The sequence below is a fragment of the Bison bison genome, unplaced genomic scaffold (genome assembly GCF_000754665.1).
Source record: "Bison bison bison isolate TAMUID 2011002044 unplaced genomic scaffold, Bison_UMD1.0 scf7180017864061, whole genome shotgun sequence".
NCBI classification, from domain to species: Eukaryota; Metazoa; Chordata; class Mammalia; order Artiodactyla; family Bovidae; genus Bison; species Bison bison.
Genome location: NW_011494633.1, coordinates 3,409,027 through 3,429,987, shown reverse-complemented (window position 1 = coordinate 3,429,987; position 20,961 = coordinate 3,409,027). Strand labels below are relative to the sequence as shown.

At 36.6% G+C, this 20,961-nt stretch overlaps 2 protein-coding genes across 6 annotated transcripts in view; one reads left to right on the top strand and one right to left on the bottom strand.

The window, feature by feature from the left end:
- Positions 1–18,745, top strand: part of MIS18BP1 (MIS18 binding protein 1) — a 47,266-nt gene extending 28,521 nt beyond the window's left edge. For 2 of the 4 annotated variants that reach the window (XM_010836130.1, XM_010836128.1), the window contains exons 10-15: positions 5,913–6,085; positions 6,854–7,014; positions 8,461–8,609; positions 14,365–14,452; positions 17,644–17,698; positions 17,880–18,745. In XM_010836130.1, coding sequence (XP_010834432.1) covers positions 5,913–6,085; positions 6,854–7,014; positions 8,461–8,609; positions 14,365–14,452; positions 17,644–17,698; positions 17,880–17,983 — 730 coding nt within the window. In that variant the 3' untranslated portion in view covers positions 17,984–18,745. Of the gene's footprint in view, positions 1–5,912; positions 6,086–6,853; positions 7,015–8,460; positions 8,610–14,364; positions 14,453–17,643 lie in introns of all 4 variants that reach the window. The other 2 variants (XM_010836132.1, XM_010836131.1) reach the window with 2 other exon arrangements.
- Positions 1–20,961, bottom strand: part of FANCM (Fanconi anemia, complementation group M) — a 103,278-nt gene that overhangs the window by 23,004 nt on the left and 59,313 nt on the right. The gene's annotated exons all lie outside the window — the stretch shown is intronic.

Genomic DNA, 20,961 nt, shown 5'->3' with positions numbered 1-20,961 from the left:
CTTAACACTGCTTTTGTTGATGCAGAAAGATAAATAATAGCAGTTGATTAGGAAAGACTAGAATTTTAAGAACCACCAAACTGGAAGTGAAGTTCCCCCAAGCTAGACTTAAGACCACTTAAAACCAGGAAGTGTGCATTGAGGCAAGACAAAGAGAGTTCAAAGAGAAGCCCTTTGGTTCTGGCTTGAGCAGGAAAGGGGATTATTAACATTCAGAAACAGTAGAGGAAATCTCTCAGTTTTCTTTTCTCCTTTCTCTTTTAACCCAGTACCCCTACAGTCCAGCAGGGGTAAACTTCACAGCGGCATTTGGGGTCCACACATACATAAAACTCAGGAAGTATGAACCTTTCTCTCCAGTTAGAGTAATTTTGCCGTTTTCTTGTCTGTCCTCTCCCTGGCATTGGAGCAAGATGCAGCTGTATAAAGTGTGCAGCAAAGCTGGTGACTAAAACCCCTGATTTCTGCCAGAGAAGCAAAAACCAGAACTCTAGGGAACCAAAAATTGCAGAGGGACGAGCTAGGGAAAGTAATCCTAGAAAGTTGTTTATGAGCTTTTGGACTTAACTTGTGTTGTCCATTTGTGGATCTGATCCTAAACAGCATAACCAGAGACTTTGAGAACTGAACTAAATGGTAGATTCCCATCCAATATCCAGGCCATCCACCCAGTATCCAACTTGCAGTATATCCTAACAGCACTGCAAAGCTTTAAAAACAGAACACATTGAAACTGCAACCACAGAAAACTGACTGGAATTGATAACTCAGGTTACAGCCAGGTTGGTTGCCTGCTAAAACCAATATATTAACATTCTCTATAGAATAAACAGGGTGCTTCCCACGTGGCGCTAGTGGTAAAGAATCCACCTGCCAGTGCAGGAGACAGAAGAGATGCAGGTTCAGTCTCTGGACTGGGAAGATCCCCTGGAGTAGGAAATGGCACCCCACTCAGGATTCTAACCTGGAAAATTCCATGGACAGAGAAGCCTGGCAGGCTACAGTCCACGGGGCTGCAAAGAGTCGGACATGACTTAGTGAGCATACCAAACCAGCATAGAGTGTAACACCCAGAGTTTCCTATTTCGAAATGCCTTGGAAATAATCCTGAATTACTTAGCATATAAAGAACAATGAAGATTTCAACTCTCATGGAATAATCTCATTCAAAAAGATGTGAATGCTGGCATGACACAGAGGTTGGAATTATCTGATAAGATTCTGAAGCAGGTATATAAAAACACTTTAGACCTGCCTTCTTGGCATAGTGAGCAGCATGTCAGTCTCATAAAAAACACTTCAGGACTAAAAGCAATCATTCTTGAACAGAAATTTCTAATGTCTCAGCAAGAAGTAGAAGATATAAAGAAAGCTCAAATGGAAATTTTAGAACTGAAAAATGAGATAATAAAAAAAAAACTCATTGGGTAGACTCAGTAGCAGAATAGAGATGCGAGAGGAAAAGAGGCAGTATCAGGAATGGAGGAATAGGAAGGAGACGGCAGTTCTCTGGGTGAATATAATAGACTATTTTCCTCTTGAGTTCTTTTAAATGTTTAATGGTTTATTTTATTTTTTTTTCCCCAGAGAGGATTCTTTAGCAAGTTTATTGAAACAGGTATGACAAGTATAACAAAATTTACATTTGCCTGTGCTAGACCAGTATATTTCTGTACAAACAACAAGATAGTGTTAGCTAATGACAGTTAACACTTTGAAAGCATAACATACAAAACAATGTATCTTCATCACACCCCCCGCCTCCCCTGTTTAATGGTTTAAAGCAAATATATTGTATGATGGATTTTTAAAAACTACATGCTGCTGCTGCTAAGTCGCTTCAGTCATGTCTGACTCTGTGCGACCCCATAGACAGCAGCCCACCAGGCTCCCCTGTCCCTGGGATTCTCCAGGCAAGAACACTGGAGTGGGTTGCCATTTCCTTCTCCAATGCATGAAACTGAAAAGTGAAAGGGAGTCGCTCAGTCGTGCCTGACTCTTAGCAACCCCATGAACTGCAGCCCACCAGGCTCCTCCGTCCATGGGATTTTCCAGGCAAGAGTACTGGAGTGGGGTGCCATTGCCTTCTCCGAAAAACTACCTAGATATCTTCAAATATGCAATAGATAAAATGCTTTTTAAAAAAGGCAGAAAAAGAGAAATAGAAGATGGGGAACAAAGAAAAACAACTGCATTAATTATGTTAATAATTTAAATGCACCATTTAGTAGATTGTCAGAATGAATTTAAAAACACAACCCCACTATGCGTCATATAAAAGAAACACTTCAAATACGACATTGCCAAGTTAAAAGTGAAAGGATAGATAAATACCGTGCTGGAGTGGCTATATTAATACTGATCAGAGATTTCAGTATGAAGAAAATATCAAGGGTAAAGCAAGACATTACAAAACAATAGAAGTGTCATTTCACGAGGAAGGCTTAATCCTAAATGTGTATGCACTGAACAAAAACTCAAAATACAAGAATCAAAATCTGAAAGAACTAAAAGGAAAGTTGTTGTTCAGTTGCTCAGTTGTGTCCAACTTTGCGACCCCATGGACTGCAGCACACCAGGCTTCCCTGTCCTTCAGGAAAGGAAAGTACTGAACTGGAAAGAGTCATACGCACAATTATAGTTGGAGACGTCAGTGTTCCCTTGGTAATTAACAGAACTAGTAGACAGGAAATCAATGCAGGTGTAGGAGAACTGAACAACATTACCAACCAACTGTATCTAGCTGACATTTTAGAATAGTGTACCTAACAGTAGGGAAAAAATGTTCTTTCCAAGGATAGGTGAATTATTCACCAAGATGAACATTTACTAGATCATAAGACAAATCTTAACAAATTGAAAATAACTGAAGTTATACAAAGGGTATTTGTTGGCCATAACTAAATTAAACTATAAATCAATAAAAGAAAAATATTCTAAGTCCTGGAAAAATAAATAACACACCTGTATATAATCCATGGGTCAGAGAGGAAGTCTCAAGGGAAAATATTCTGAACTGAACAAAGAAGAAAATATATCAAAATTTGCAGTGTGAGCCCAGAAGTTCATAAACAACATTATAGATTGATTTTACGTAGCTCATTTCTCTTCCTGATTTTCACAGCCCTGTTTGCATAAAGTCAGTCATAGTACAATCTTAACAGTGAGTGAACTACTAAGTAATAAAAGGAAAAACTATCGATTCTTGTAACCATTTGAATGAATTTCAAAGGTGGTATGCTGACTGAAAAAAGCCAGCCCAAAAGGTTACATATTATGTGATTCCATTTATATGATGTTCTGGAAAAGACAGAACTAAAAAGAAAGAAAATGGATCAGGGATTTCCAGTGGTTATAGTGGTGAACCACAAAGAGGTAGGACTAGAAGTTTTTTTCCCAGTCTGATGGAGCTTGTTTTATATCTAACTATGTATATGCTAAGATTCGTAGAACCATACCCAAAAGGACGATTTTACTATAAACTTAAAATGTTTTATAAGTACCTAGAGTGCATACTATTATAATATTCTGATCTGGAAGACCTGGGCTTGGGTTATGCTTCTCTAGTTTTTTTCACAGCTCTGACCCGCAGCTATTTCTTTGAAGTTTACCAGACTATAAATATGAATTACTTACCATTCCCTAGCCATATGCAGTTTCTTTGTCTTCATTTCTTTGCCAATATTTTTGCTTCATTTTCTCCTGTTTTTATCCACCCCTCAAATTTCATCTCATGTGTCACTTCCTCCCTGTAACCTTTCCTTATTACCTCTTCCTACTTTCCACTCAATTAGATGTAATACTTTCTTCTTACAAACAACATAAAGCAATTCTAATGCTGACTTAACAGCAAAATAATCACATAAGGAGCTTTTGAAAAATGCAAGGACTGTCACCCCAGTCCTGCTGAATGGAAATCTTCAGGGATAGAGTCTGTGGATCTGTTTGCTTATTTTTACTTGCTTCCTTAAATTTTGCTATAAGCTCCTTAAGTGATTCTTACTTGCAGCCCACTATTTTATACCCCTCATCATGCTTATAGCCTAGTAGGGTAGACAGATACTTAGCAAATAATCCCTGTAAGAAGCTTATGAGAATATTTATCTGGAAAATGACTTTGTTTACGCAGATATCAGAACTAATATTTGAAGGATAAATAAATAAGTATTCAAGCCAAAGATTCAGGATAAGTACATTTTAAAGTAAAACCATGTATATAGAGGTAGAAAGTAAGAGAATATTTTAAAATACTAAAAGGCCAAAATGACTGGCATATAGAAGGTGAGGGAAGAACACAGAGGATGAGAACAGATAGATAAGGAATAGTATAGGTCCTACTTGGTTTTTATGCTAAGAATGATGAAGTTACTTTTTAAAAAGAAAATGTTTATTTGGCTTTATTGGGTCTTGGTTGTGGCATGAGGGATCTAGTTCCCTGACCAGGGATCAAACCCAGGCCCCCTGCCTTGGGAGCTCGGAGTCTTAGCCACTGGACCACTAGGGAAGTCCCGATGAAGTGATTTTTAAGTAGGACTGGAGTTAATATGATTACATTTGCCTTTTTAAATTACTTAGATAGACTAGAGGAGATATGTTAACTACAGACTGATTTCATATTAAATGGATTAAGTATTTTTACTATAACAAACTAGTCCTTTCAGGCAATCCTAGACTTGCATGCTAGCTATGTATACAAATAGGGAACTTTGAGCCCCCTCCTTGTAGTTCTCCACTTGAGAACACATGTGGAATGATTAATTATGCAAAAGTAGAACATTCATTAACAAGCTCAGTGCTCATAGTATTTGTTCTCCTTTTATATATGGAATAAGTGGTATTCTGTAGTTAGATCATATCTATTCACAAAAGTTGACTCTTAAATATTTAGGAATTTTACAAATTGAATGTTAAAGAGTCATTATTAAAAATTATATAAACTAAAAATAAATTTACTAGAAACAAACTCTAAACTCATCACTTCCTAAATATTTTACTATATTTTATTCTTATCTGTGCCCTTGAAGTTTTTAATGTCTGTCATATCTGTATGGTAGAAATTCTGTATAATTGGTAGCTTGAAATCAGCCACAATAGATGTATTTACAATATGGAAGTTGACAGACACCACAAACAGGGCTTTTTAACCCCAGAGAACTAGTTGTTAAATTTTTTCCAGCATGACACTGCATAGGTTAATTGGGAAGTAGACCTTTTCCAGCAGAACTATTAAAATCAGCCTTAACCACAATATATAAAATCTATTGGGAGTTGGGGAGGCAGTAATATGTATACCAGGTTCTAAATAATCATTTGCAATGAAATTTTAGAATGTAACTCAGTTGTTAAATTGGGTAACTACCTTATATTGACTATGTTTTTTTCTATTTCAATTTTCATTTCCCTCAATTAAGTAGTATACTGAGTTCTATAAATTAAAATAGAGTAAATGCAAGCATTACACTTTTTAGTAAGAGTTTGTAACCTGGAGTATATAGAACCTAAGAACTTGTTTTCCTGTATTCTTAGCACCAGTAAGATTCGTGTATTAGTGCAGAAAAGTTAATCATGCTAGAGCCCCCACCTCCCACCCCCAAAACAAAGATCTAATCATTGCTTAGCTGGATTTAGGAAAATATGTTGAAAGACTGGGCATGGTTTTTCAGGTTTGATAGAATGCAACAAAATTGAAGGCATCTACTAGATACATAAACTCACATCTTCATATTCATTTTAGTTCAGTTGCTCAGTCGAGTAAGAATTATTAAGTGTAGGGAATACTAACTTCTTTCCAAATAGTTATCTAGAATGATTTTGATAAAATTCCTGATTTAGTGGCATCCCTTCACTTCAATAAAAGGTTACTTTTATTGAGTTGAATTTCTTGGTCTTTAACTGGTTTTGGTCTTCTGTAGTGCTGTTGCATCTCTGCCAAAGCACAAGTCTGGTTTCTGGTCAGACGTAGCTATGGCTGTAGGTTCTCGATCTGCGGATGAATGCCAGAGGAAGTACATGGAAGATCCCCGAGGAAAAAGATTTCAGAAACATGACACCAAGAAAAAGCCAGCCAACCCCAAAGGCAAAAACGGTAACTTTCATAGCAAATAGTTTTTTCCTAGTTCTCAGTATTGATTTCTGATTACTCATTAGATGTAATTTATATTTATCCATGTGTCTTCTAATAGGTGGATTTTGTTTTTATAATTTTAAAGCTAGAAACAAAGATCATCTGTTTAATTTTTTAAGTCTGACCTAGCTACTTCCTTATATTAATAGTAACCTTAGCGGCCTTGTGCCTTGAGTTTGTTCTAGGAAATCTGCAGTTGGATCCAAAGATTTCAATAACTGGGTTATTTTTCTAAGTTAAATTTGAGGCCACTTTGTTAGGGTCCCTTAGTAATTCATAAGAAAACTCATAAGAATAAGTTTAGTTATGTAGTCCCCAGGAGTACACATTCCTGGCCAGGTTTATGCCAGAGAAGTCTTAAACGAAGCTTTAGGAACATTCAGTATCCCTGTCCTAATTCAATAAGGTTTATATTTTAGCAAGACAGTAGGGTAGACAACCAGTAAGGGAAATATGAGAGGTAACTTCCCTCACAGGTAAAGAACCTTGCCAACCTCACCCTGCCTAATCCAAATGTAATTTCTTCCTGAGTATTTTTGTAATCTAATCATATTGCCCGAATCCCAGGATAGAGTCATTTATTACATAGGAGGCTTGGAAATATTAACAACAGATGCTGAGTTTATTTAATATGAATACACAGTTTAGATTTTGCAAAGGCTGTTAACTTTATAGAGCAGTTACTATAAAAGACCAAATCCTTACCAAAATCTTTTGCTGACTCTTAAGGCAAGATTGATGATGCTGATAAGAAGGAAACTATGAAGATAACTGCCAAAGTGGGAACTCTTAAAAGGAAGCAGCAGATGAGAGATTTTCTTGAACAGCTGCCAAAAGATGACCATGATGATTTTTTCAGTGCAACACCTTTACAGCATCAAAAAATACTGGTAAGAGTCTTAAATGAGGAAATCATTGTTTTCTTTTTATATTGACTTTTGTGTCTTTCATTTTTATTTAGGGTTAGTGTTCATCCCTGATATTTAGGCCAAGGACTGATAGCCTCCACAGAAATGCCAGAGTAGAGTGTAGGAAGCAGTCTGCCAGTCATGCCGTTCTCCTCAGTGGCCAGGGTCTACCCTTCAGTGGGGTTCAGAAGTAATGCTTAAAGAACCAAATAGAAAGCCCAGAAACAGGCCAAGCATATATATTTAAAATTCATATGCAGTGAGGCAGACTTTAAAGAGGGGCGTGACAGGCATAGATTATTAACTACTGCATAGTAAATTCAGAGGAGGGACTACATGGCAGCATAATATTGACAGATTTGAATGTATACAAGAATTTTTTTACCAATAGAATGAAAAAATCACATAACTAAAAACTTCAGTGATTGGGATAAAATATTTGCAATATATAAAAATAATAAGAACTCATTCAGATGTTACTGGAATAATAAAAAGTATCAAGCTCACAGGGGAAAAAAGTAGGCAAGAAAAAAATTCAGAAGGCTCACACTTGGGGTAATTTTTCTGTCTACCCATTTCACAATGTTGTTAAATTATCCAGTTTTAAAAGGCTGCTTAGTGAGAACTTGGTGACAACATGATCTGGGGCCCCTTTTTACCTAGACAGGCTATAAAGGGAAGTATTTTAAGGGAGCCATCTGAGGCTCTTACTGTGTTCTCTGCACAAAAACACTGATCCTTTAGGCACTGTGCCCTTTACATTATTCCTCCCATGTTTTGTCCTAAGTGCAACAGTAGCAGTATTTTAAAAGCAAAAATAATAAAATAGAAACAGAAGCCTACTTTTTCTAAGGTTTTAATATAAAGGTAAGTAAAACTTTAATTAAAAGATTAAATTATTTATTGGAAATATATACACACAAAAAGTTTAATACTGCTTGGGTATCTATTAAGTACCAAGCATAATAGTAAATTATACTTTTGCTTTGTTCTGTCTGTGCAGAAGTCTGTATACTTGGCCCACAGGCCACATCTGGCATATCAGCTCTTTTTATAAACAGTATTTTACTGGACCACAGACATGTTGGCTGTGGCAGTTTTCCTGCTTCAGCAGTGGAATTGAGCAGTGGGACAAAGACTGTATAGACCATAAAAGCAAAATATTTTCTGACTACAGAAAATATTTGCTGACCTTTGGCCTATGCAATACTAGAAATGTATGTCATTTCCATTTTACGCAATAGAAACTAAGTTTTTTAGAGACCAAGGCTCTGTTCTCTACCTACTAATATTTTAGTTATTTTAGTTATCTCAGTTGTGAAATTTAAAAAGGAAAATAACATAATCACTCCCCCCAAAAAACAATTTGTGATAATGAGGAATTCCGTTTTTAGGGGTGCCTGTTGGTAATACATATTTGCTTTTTAGTTACCAAATTTCCAGGACAGTCAAGAAGGGGATGATATTCTGCCAAATATGGACAGAAATCCAACAACTCCATCATCAGTTGTCTTTCCACTGGCAAAAACTCCTCAGTGTCATCATGTCACGCCCGGCATGCTAGACTCTATAAACAGGTAAGTATTTGTGCATATGGTACTGTAATTCTCTGCATGAGCTTTTAACATCCCATAAGTTGAAGACAGCAGATGTCAGTAATTAGAGAAGTCATCATTATTTTTAAAAAAACAAGAAAGCATGGTTCCTAGAGGTCAAAGATGGATGGTTCCTGCAGTATAGGTATTTTCAGTATTGTCAGTACACAGTTCACACTCTACATTAGGATAAATCTCAAATGGGTCAAAGTTTGGCATGTAAAAATTAAAGTATAAAATATATCTTTAGAAGACTGTGGAGAATTATTTCATAATCTTAGAAGTCCCAGAAGCCACTAACAAAATGTATGATAAAGTCAATCCTATAGAAAATAAAGTTTTAGTTGGTACCAACCGTCATAAACAGTCAAACGACAAATGAGAATCTGAGAAAAGAATTTATGGAACTTCTAATTTTAGACAAAGAATTTATGGGAATTTACCACAGGAAAAAAGGCTAACTTCCCTGTTATAACACTCCTACAAATTAACAAGAAAAGGAAAGCCATTCTCACACATTACTAGTGAAAAGGTAAATTAGTTCAATCCCTGAAAGTGGTACTTTGTTGATATCTGTCAAAATTATAAATTCATATACTCTCTGACCTAGCAGTCCTACTTCTAGAATTGTGATTGTACAGCTAATTTGTTGCAGTATTGCTTATAATGACAAAAGGCTGGAAACAACTCAAATGCCCATCGATAAGGGACCAATCAAATTTGCTACATTATGTAGCCATAGAAATTAATGAGAAATGCTTTATGTACTTATGGTAAGATATTCAAGATATATTAAATGAAAAAAAGGGGGACTTCCCTGGCAGTCCAAGTGGTTAAGACTCCACAACGTCCCAGTGCAGGAGGCATGAGTTTGATCCCTTGTGGGAGATCTAAGATCTGCATGCTGCAAGCACAGCCAAAAAATAAATAAATAAATGAAAACCATTAGATGTAGTTAATGTGTTATCATTTGTGTAAATAGGGGCTCTGTGTGTGTGTATCCTTGTATGTATATGTGTGTATACACACACATAATTGCTTTTATTTGATGAAATATCTCTGAAGGGATACATAAGCAGCTGAAAACATTGGTGATCTTTCAGGAGACGAACTAAGATAACTTGGGACAAAAAAGAAGACTTTTTGAATTCCACACTATGTGAATATAAACATTATTTTGAAATATAAATAAATAAAAATAAGAAACGATATGGGTGGCCAACAATCACATAACATGTGGGGGAAATGGAAAATGGTAAGGCAGCCTGAAAATAGACTATTCATTTGGCAGTTCAGCAGGCCAGCACTGATCTTGATAAGAGCAATTTTCATGGCGTGTGTGAGAGCGATGCCATATGATCAAAACTGGGAGGAAAAAAAACCATCTGTATTCTCATGAAGCTTAGTGAAAATCTGAATTTGCATTTACTCAGCAAAATCATAATTTTCCCTAGCAATCCAGAAATTATTCTTTGTTTATTTTTAACTAAGTATTTACTACAAGTGAAAGTATATTAAGCATATAATTTTAATACTTCAGAATTTATTTTATTGAAGTATAGTTGATTTACAGTGTTGTCATTTTCTTCTGTACAAAGTGGCTCAATTATATATATATATATTTTTTTAAATATTCTTTTCTATTATGGCTTATCGCTGGATATTGAATATGGTTCCCTGTGCTATACACTAGGACCTTGTTATTTATCCAGTCTCTACATAATAGTTTCCATCTGCTAACTCCAAACTCCTACTCCATTTCCCTCCCAGTCCTCTCTCCTGCTTGGCAACCACAAGTCTGTTCTGTCTGTGAGTCTTTGTTTTATAGATAGGCTCATTTGTGTCATAGATTCCACACGTAAGTGATCTTATGTGGTGTTTGTCTTTCTCTGTCTGACTTCACTTAGTATGAGAATCTCTAGGTCCATCCTAGAGTTGCTGCAAATGGGACTATTTCATGCTTCTTTTTATAGCTGAGTAGTATTTCACTGCATATATGTACCATATCTTTTTTATCCACTCATCTGTCAACTGACAATTAGGTTGCTTCCATGTTTTGGCTATTGTGAATAGTGCTGCTATGAACATAGCGGGTGTATGTATCTTTTTGAATTATAGTTTTGTCTGGATATATGCCCAGGAGTGGAATTCCTGGATCATATGGCAACTCTTTTCAGTTTCCTGAGGAACCCCTATGTGTTCTCCATAATGACTGTACCAATTTACATTCCTACCAACAGTGCAGGAGGATTCCCTTTTCTGCACATTCTCTCCACCACTTATTTGTAGATTTTTACATGCTGGTCATTCTGACCAGTGTGAGGTATTACTCATTGTAGTTTTGATTTGCATTCCTCTAATAACTAGTGATGTTGAGCCTTTTTTCATGTGCCTTATTTTCCATTTGTATGTCTTCTTTGGAAAAATGTCTCTTTAGGTCATTTGTCCATTTTTTTGACTGGGTTGTTTTGTTTTTTCCTTGTTGAGTTGTATGAGCTCGTTGTATATTTTGGAAATTAATCCTTGTTGGTCACACCATCTGCAGATATTTTCTCCCAGTCTGTAGGCTGTCTTTTCGTTTTGTTGATGGTTTCCTTTGCTGTACCAAAACTTGTAAGTTTGATTAGGTCCTATTTGTTTAACTTTGTTTTTATTTCTATTGCCTTGGGAGACTGATCTAAGAAAATATTGGTATGATTTATGTCAGAGAATGTTTTGCCCATGTTCTCTTCTAGGAGTTTCATGGTGTCATGTCTTTCAAGTCCTTAAGCCATATTTTTATGCATGGTGTGAGAGTGTGTTCTAACTTGATTTACATATGGCTGTCCAACTTTAACATCACTTATTGAAGAGAATATCTTTTTTCCATTGTATATTCTTGCCTCCTTTGTCAAAGATTAATTGACCATAGGTGTGTGAGTTAATTTCTGTGGTGAATATGATTTTGGACAGATTTTGGTAAGAACTTTGGCCAAATCATTAGCTTTAAAATATTCATTCCTTTGGCCCTTGAATTTTATTTCTAAGGAAATATGAGGTAGGGCAAATATGAGTGTATATTTGTATGAACAAAGATGTTCATCACAAAACAATACTGAAATTTTGAAACTGACCTAACAGTCCAATAATAAGGAAAGTTAAGAAATTAGGATTTGTCCATATAATAGAATAATATGTAATAATTTAAAATCATGTCTTCAATACAGATAGCCAACAAACACATGAAAAGATGCTCAACATCACTAGTTATTAGAGAATGCAAGAGTACAATGAGATATCACATCATACCAGTCAGAAAGTCCATCATTAACAATCTAGAGACAGTAAGTGCTGGAAAGGGATGTGGAGAAAAGGGAACCCTCTTGCACTGTTGGTGGGAATGTAAATTGATACAGCCACTGTGGAGAATAGTATGGAGATTTCTTAAAAAAACTAAAAATTGAGGGACTTCCCTGGCATTCCAGTAGTTAAGACTCTGAGCTCCCAATGCAGAGGGCACAGGTTCGATTTCTGGTCAGGGAACTAAGATCCCACATGGCTGCATGGTGCAGCCAGAAAAAAAAACACCTAAAAACTGAAACTACCATGTGGCTCAGCAGTCCCACTACTGAGCATATACCCAGAGAAAACCATAATCCAAGTAGACACATGCACCCCAGTGTTCACTGCAGCATTATTCACAGTGGCTAGGACATGGAGACAACTTAAATGTGCATCAACAGAGTGGATAAAGATGTGATATATATATACAATGGAATATTACCATAAGAGGGAGTGAAATTGAGTCATTTATAGAGACAAGGACGGACCTAGGGACTGTCATACAGAGTGAAGTAAGTCAGAGAAAAGCAAACATTGTATGTTAATGCATAAATATGGGATCTGAAAAAATTGGTAGAGACCAGCAGTTCCCAACAGTTTTGGCACCAGGGGCCAGTTTTGTGAAAGACAGTTTTCCATGGACCCGGTAGGGTGGGGGGAGGGTGGAATGGTTCAGGCAGTAATGTGAGCAATGGCGAACTGCAGTGAAGCTTCATTTACTCACCCGTCCCTCACCTCCTTCTGTGCAGCTTGGTTCCTAACAGGTCATGGACCATTACAAGTCCCAGGCCCTCTGCTTGGGGAACTCCTGATACAGATGAGTCTCATTTACAAAGTGAAACAGAGACACAGATGTAAAGAACAAACATGGATACCAAGGGGGGCGGGTGGTGGGATGAACTGGGAGACTAGGATTGACATATATACACTATTGATACTATGTTTAAAATAGATAGCTAATCAGAAATCAGACTACAGTACAGAGAACTTTACTCAATGCTCTGTGGTGACCTAAATGGGAAGGAAATCCAAAACAGAGGGGCTGTGTGTGTGTGTGTGTGTGTGTCTGTGTGTGTGTATAGCCGATTCACTTTGCTGTACAGTAAAAACTAACACAACATTGTAAAGCAACTATACTCCAATAAAAGTTTAAAAGAATTAAATAACGCTTTCAACAAATTTTAATTATACAGAATAATGTTCAGTGAATAATTTTTAAGAGCTAAGAAATAAAACTACATTACCCACAGTATGATCCCAGTTTTGTAACATGTATTCATAGGAGATAGGAAATTCCTTCACCAAAAACACCAGCCATTATCTGTAGATTGTAGGATTACACTGATGTGGATTATGATACTGTTTTTTTTTTTTTTAACATATATCACTTTCACAATTATAGAAAATGGCTTTTTTTCCTTACAGAGCACAAGATGGACTCATACCCAGAATATATTTCATAAAAATGTATTTTTAAAAACAAGTTTCCTAGACCTCTTTACTCTGTAGACTTCACCGACTCTAGTAGTTGGCTTCCTTTTCATAACAATTTGAAGCAAAGCGACAGTATTTTTTTTATCACTCCCTAAGTATCTGTAGCGGACAGTAGTTTGACGAGGTTCTGATCCTGAACAACTGGCTAGGCTCCTTGACGCGCTGCAGCAGTGCTTGTGGTTCACACTGATGTCTTAATAGACATCACAGCTTTACAGATTTCTTATAGTCATACCTTTAAGGCTGCCAAAAATCATAAAGGAGTGGGCAGTCAATCATAAAGGCACTTGAAGCCTAAAGAGAAAATTTGTCCTAAGTAATTTTTGGGAAACTGAGAACAACATTCTATTTGGCTTCAGTTTTCATCTGTAAATTATGAGTCAGGTGTATTTGCTAAGGATGAGAGGGAAAAAGAGGTAAGGTTAAAAAAATATTTTTTTTAAGTCTTAGTTGGTATAAAAAACATGTAATGATGTAGAAATAAAAGGCCAAACTGAATCTCAACACAGGTTGGAAGGCATAAATTAATGGAGAGTTTTCATCACCATGCATGTCCTTAAAGTGATAACTTTTAAGATTCAACCTGGATAGGGAAGGAAGACATGAACAAGAGAAAGGAGTGAAAGGTGTAACAAAAGGGAATCAATGGACAAGATGTCCTGGGGAGTTTCAGAAAAGGCAGGTGGCAAGACGGAGACTGGGAAGAGCAGATGGGACAACGGACAGTGAGTGAACCACCATTTTTCAGAACAGTCTTATAGGGTTGAAGCGTTTGGTCCATCTCCATCGGTACATGATTGTCTTTTTAAAAATGGAACATAAAATATACTTTTAACGTACGGAAACATTTTAAATTAATTTTGTCGATTGCTGTTCAATCTGTGGATTACTGTTGATTTGGAATTATTTTATATTTAAACAGGAATGATTGTGATAAATATGTTTTTCGTATGCAAAAAACCCATAAAAGTAAAGGTGGCACTACCTGGGGCAATATCAAGAAAAAAGCAGTAAGTATTTTTCTTTGTCGGGGCTTCCCAGTACCTGAGTGGTAAAGAATCTGCCTGCAGTGCAGGACACACAGGAGACATACGTTAGATCCCTGGGTCAGGAAGATCCCCTGGAGGAGGGCATGGCAACCCACTCCGGTATTCTTGCCATGGACAGAGGAGCCTGGCGGGCTATGGTCCACTGGGGTTGCAAAGAGCTGGACTTGACTGAAATGGCTGAGCATGCGTGCATCTGTTGAACGACTATTAATACCTCGCAAATTGTTGGACTTATAAGTTCTATAACAACCCCTGCCTTCACGTTGCTTATAGCCTAATACAAGTAAATTATAATATGAGGCTATGAGTGAGGTAAGCACGTAAGTGCTATAGGGTTATAGATGGCAGTTCGTAGACTGGAGCGTTTGACTAAGGTGAGAATTTTCATTTGAGGAGTCAGGCAGGGTGGGAGAAATATAGATTAGAGAAGGACATTTCAGGCAAGACATAGAAGCATAATATCTATTCAGTGATTGTGGAATAATCCATACTGATTGAGTTATGATTGTCATGGAACAAGAAATTTCATTAGATACTCTAGATTTCAAAATTTTTTCAGATTCAGCTACTTGATTTGATATGTGTATGTGTGTATTGTATGTATTTCAATATTTAAAATCTAATTACAGAAAAATGTTAACTCAATATTGCCTTTGAGTGATCTAAATTTTAATTTCTCATTTAATTTGAATAATTTATATCCAGATAAAACTAAGTATTCAGGAAAAGCTAATTCACCTCAGATTTCCTCAAAGTAAATAGCCAGTCTTAGAGAATGATAGTGTAAGAGGAGACTACCTTATTCCCTGAGGGCGTATTCCTTCGAACCAGGTTATGGCTCTTTTCTTCCCCCTCACCCATGTTGAGGTATTTATATAGCACACCTGCTAGAGTACAGTTCCTCTCAGAGTCTCTAAACTGAAACATTGGGATTACCTAGCCAGATCTAATCTTTATAGGCTTTATTTGTCCACAGGAAATGGTAGATACCTCTGGGAACCTTGGTTTAAAATCAGCCTGGAGACTGAATTCAAAAGAAACTTATACTCTGTAATCGAAAATGTGGGCAGACTCCCTTTCAGTGTTTCTGAGTCCCTTTTTCCAATTCCACATTCCTTACAAGAATGAAATTTTGGCTTCATTTATAGCCACTAGGTCAGGATAGAGCAAAGGGTTTAGTATTAAAAGTTCTGATCTCAAAGTTTGACTCCATACCAGCTTTATGACAAGGCAAGCTACTTGAGCTTTCCAGTCTCATTAATATATGATGTGAAGTGGGGATCATGATGATATCATATCATTTAGGATCTCCACTGCCTTGTTGATTTTCTGTGTTGAAGATCTGTCCATTGATATAAGTGGGGTGTTAAAGTCTCCTACTATCATTGTATTCCCGTCAGTTCTCTCTTTATGTCTGTTGTTCACTCGCTAAGTTGTGTCCGATTCTGTGATCCCAGGGACTGTAGCACGCCAGGCCTCCCTGTCCTTTACTGTCCCCCAGGGTTTGCTCTAACTCATGTCCATTGAGTCGGTGATGCCATCCAACCATCTCATGTTCTGTTGCCCCCTTTTGCTCCTGTCCTCAATCTTTACCAGCATCAGGGCCTTTTCCAATGAGTCAGTTCTTTGCATCAAGTGACAAAATATTGGAGCTTCAGCTTCAGCATCAGTCCTCCCAATGAATAATCAGTGTTGATTTCCTTTAGGATTGATTGGTTTCATCTTGCTGTCCAAGGGACTCTCAAGAGTCTCTCCAGCACCACAGTTCAAAAGCATCAATTCTTTGGCATTCAGCCTTCTTTATTGTCCAACTCTCACATCCATACCTGACTACTGGAAAAACCATAGCTTTGACTATATGGATCTTTGTCAGCAAAGGGATGTCTCTGCTGTATTAGTATTTATGTATCTGGATGCTCCTCTATTGGGTGCATATGTGTTGATGACTGTAATATCCTCTTGTATTGTAATGATCCTTTTGTCATTACAATACAATAGCTCTAGTAGCTTGCCTTCTTTATCGTTCTTTATAGCCTTTGTTTTAAAGTCTACTTTGTCTGATATGAGTATTGCTCCCCCGCCCCTTTCTTCTCATTTCCATTTCATGAAATGTCCTGTGTGCCCTAAAGTGGGTCCTCTTGTAGGCAGCATGCTGTAGGTTCTTCTTTTTTCATCCAATCTGTCAATTATTTATTTTAATTGGAGGATAACTACTTTACAATATTGTGATGGTTTCGGCCATACATCGACATCAATCAGCCACGGGTGCACATGTTTTTTGACTGGAATGTTTAATGCATTTACATTTAAGGTAATTATTGACAGATGTATTGGTTGCCATTTTAAACCTTGTTTACCTGTTGATTTTGTATTTTCTTACTTGTCCATTTTTGTTTTCCCTTTTGTGGTTTGATGGTTTTCTTTCATATTATGTTTGTGTTCTCTTTTTGGTTTTTATGAATCTGTTGTATGTTTCTGATTTGTGGTTACCTTGTTTTTCAAGTGTATTAACTCCTTCCTGTATCCACTTGCTTCAGACTGGTAATAATATAGGCTCAAACATATTCTGGGGGAAAAATGTACATTTTCTTACTCTCCTCCCCTACATTTTATGATTTTGATGTCCTCTTTTACATCTTTCAGTTTTTGCTTGTCTGTGAAATTCTTAATCTCTCCTTCTATTCTGAATTATATCCTTGCTGGGTAGAATATCTTAGTTTTCAGATTTTCCTATCAGGACTCTGATTATATCTTGCCACTTCTGTCTGTCCTGTGCTGTCATATTTTCTTTTCTATTCTATTCCATTTTTTAAAGATAGCCATGGCCAATAGTTTAAAAGGTATGGTGTACATAAGCATGCACTATATACTCGAAACTTGTCATATATGTCGAATTACTATTTTAGCCAAGAATTTAAAGTACAGAGAACTCAAATTTTGCTAGTGTTATGGAACAGAATAAGTATTCAGTTGATTTTGGCAACTTTCAGGTGCCATCCTTTAACCATTACAGCATTAGTTTATAATATTTCCTTTGGGATAAAGCATGCTGAACTTTGTCTATGTTTGAAGCAGGCTTCACAGGAGGTTAATTAGCAGAAAACTGTGGTATTGGGAAAATTTTTACTTAGCTAATATGAACTCTCTTGTAGATGGAAACTGATTTTTCAACTCCACCATCAAGAAGAAAAACACCATTTAACAAAGGTAATATACTTTTCTTTTGTAGCTCTGTTCTACTATAGGGTAGTCTATTTATTAACACAGTATTAAAATTAATTGTTCTCAAGTGGGCAGACCTATCAATTTTTTCCTATAGTTATTTTCAATTTCCTTGAAATTGCTTTTAGAAACATATTAATCTTTTTTATTAAACTTCTCATTACAGAATTAGCAGAAAACTCTGGTATTGGAAAACTTTTCACAAAGGCTATGGAGTCTTTAGATGAAGAAGAGAACGATTATTATTTTTCGAATTCTGATTCTGAATAGTATAAATAAGAGAACATGTCCAGGATGTTTATCAAGAAGCAGGCAGTGTATTTGTGTCTTCATCTGAAGTGTATATATTTTCTTTATAGAAACTGCACACTCTTTTTCAAAGGTTTCACGTTTTATGTCTCATAAGCATCTTAGTCTGTTGAAGAAAATCGTGTTCCATACAGGTTTTCTTTTTTTTTTTTTAAATCATTTAAGAAAATGTTAGTATTGTTAAAGGGAGAGATAGGGGAGAACAGAATATAGATTGTAGCTTCTGAGTTCATGAAAACTTAGGTTAGCATTTGTCACCACTTGGTATACAAGTCAGATCTAATGTTTTAATTACATGTTGTTTAAACCATTTGACAAGCTTTCTCCTGATTGTTTTTCTTAAAGCTTGTGATTGGCACATCCGTGAAACCTATGTAAATTTCATTTATTGCTTTTAAGTATTTTTATTAAGTAGAATGAGAAAACATTTTGTTGTATTTTTAAGCAGACATAGCAAAAATTTGGTCTCAGTATTTAAAAGACTGGGTTAGACAACGTTCAGGTTACAGATCTACTACTGTAAGAAGTCAAGTTACTATGTCATGTCATAATAAACACTGTTTTCCTTTTGGACAGCTTCTTTGGAAATAAACATCTTTTAGCATATTCTGCCATTATGTTTTAAATTTGACATGAAAAATTTTTTCCCTCTGTTTATATAGTACATTACTCACCCTTTCTCTCCAGTTCGGTTGTTTAAATAAAGTAAGTTTGTTTTTATAATATTTGTGTTTTGGCTGGTTTTTCTAACTGCTGGATCATAGGAAAAAATGACCTTTTTGGTTAACGGTTCAGCTCTTTCCTTGAAAAATATCAGAACTTATAGAAAAAATACATTTGTTTCCTAAGAATTTAGTCAGTAATGATCAGCTACTAAAGAACTATAGAATTCATAGAAACACAAGATTTAAAAAGAATAGTGCAGGTAAAGTGAGATCATTCTCCTTTAAACTACCATGATAGTTTCTGCCACAAATATTTTTGCTAGGTGAACGATGAAAAAAATTAAAGGGTTAATACTGTAGAACTTTAAGTTGCAAATATTTGGTGTAATAATGTGCTGTTTGATGTTCACGGATAGTGGTTTAGGAATTTGAAGGTAGTTCAGTTCTATAATAGGAAACAAAAAGGGTATTTTGAAATAGCATACACTTGACATCAACTACAAGGTACCCCCCTCCCCATATTCTCTGTGACCTATCAAGTCTCTGTTCATCCCACCTGCCAGGTACCAGGTTATTCCCATTTCTTTCCATTGGGTCATTAGATAAACTAGTAAGGTTTAAGGTAACATCCAAAGGAGACTTAAAATTGGAAGAGAAAGACTTTGAGGGCTCAAAGGCAGACAAGGTAGATTGATAAACCATAGGGTTGATAAGTGCAACCTGTGGGAATACAGAAAGAGGCTGTTGCAGTTTAAAAATGGATAGACATCTCTACACAGCAAGCGTTAAGTAAATGAAATCCTCTAAGTTATATCCCTCAAACCATGTCAATTTATGAAACACTTTGTCTTCAGCGTGCACACACAGAATCTGAGGACACTGGTGTCTGCATGAGAGAGGCTGTAGGGAAGCCATCAGTCCACGGCAATGTGAGGTTGCTGAGGGAGCTGCGTGCTTCTGGTGTAGCTGGGGCACAGTTCCACCAGATGGCCCTACCCAACACACCCGCTGATACCACGTAGTGTGAGAAGCAGCAACACAGTACACTGGAACCAGAAAGAGAAGCCCCTTTCCTCCTACCTGACAAAGCTAAGAATCATGCTCACTAGGGAGGAATGCTCAGAAAGTCCACTCCACCATAGCACAGTGAGATACTAAAGGATGAATTGGAACCTGAGAGAGATAATGAAAATTGCACATTGGCCAATAATTTATATCACTTACTTTACTCTCTGTAACGGAAACATTTGACAAAATTACTGAACAGCAGAAAGAAGAGATCAACTGCTTTAGAAGAATTCAGAATTTACAATGTCCCAAAGGAGCTAAGTTCACAATCAGAGTAGCTTTTTTAGTGAAAGAAAACTATCTAGTTCTTTGGTTCCTGTTCTAGATTTCCCAGTCTATACTTGAGTAAGTCACTTGTTTCTGTGTGTCACTTTCATCGTCTGATAGGAAAGAGAAAATCAACCTGAGTTAGATCAGCTTTGAAGTCCATGCCAAGTCTTAAGTGAAACCCTCTGCTGTCAGGTTGATTCAACTCCCCAACAATGTGTAATAGATAAAAATAAGGCAAACAGAGAATAAAGGACCTTAAGTGGAGAAAACATATATTCATAATTAAAGACTGCTTTAGCACTACACTGACTAGAACGAAGGGACTCATGTTGCAGGTAATAATATGGAACCATCTTAAAATATTAGTAGCATCACAGATGCAACGTAATGGGTCACAACGAACTGAAATTTTCCAACTCCAGTATATCACTTCTTTGATATTTCAACAACAACAAAAGAAGTAGTATAGACGAATTCATATTACTAGAATTTGACAGTTATTAGGATTCAGTTGATCACAATAAACTGTGGAAAATTCTGAAAGAGATGGGAATACCAGACCACTTGACCTGCCTCTTGAGAAACCTATATGCAGGTCAGGAAGCAACAGTTAGAACTAGACATGGAACAACAGATTGGTTCCAAATAGAAAAAGGAGTACGTGAAGGCTGTATATTGTCACCCTGCTTATTTAACTTCCATGCAGAGTACATCATGAGAAACACTGGGCTGGATGAAGCACAAGCTGGAATCAAGATTGCCGGGAGAAATATCAATAACCTCAGACATGCAGATGACACCACCCTTATGGCAGAAAGGGAAGAGGAACTAAAAAGCCTCTTGATGAAAGTGAAAGAGGAGAATGAAAAAGTTGGCTTACAGCTCAACATTCAGAAAACGAAGATCATGGCATCTGGTCCCATCACTTCATGGGAA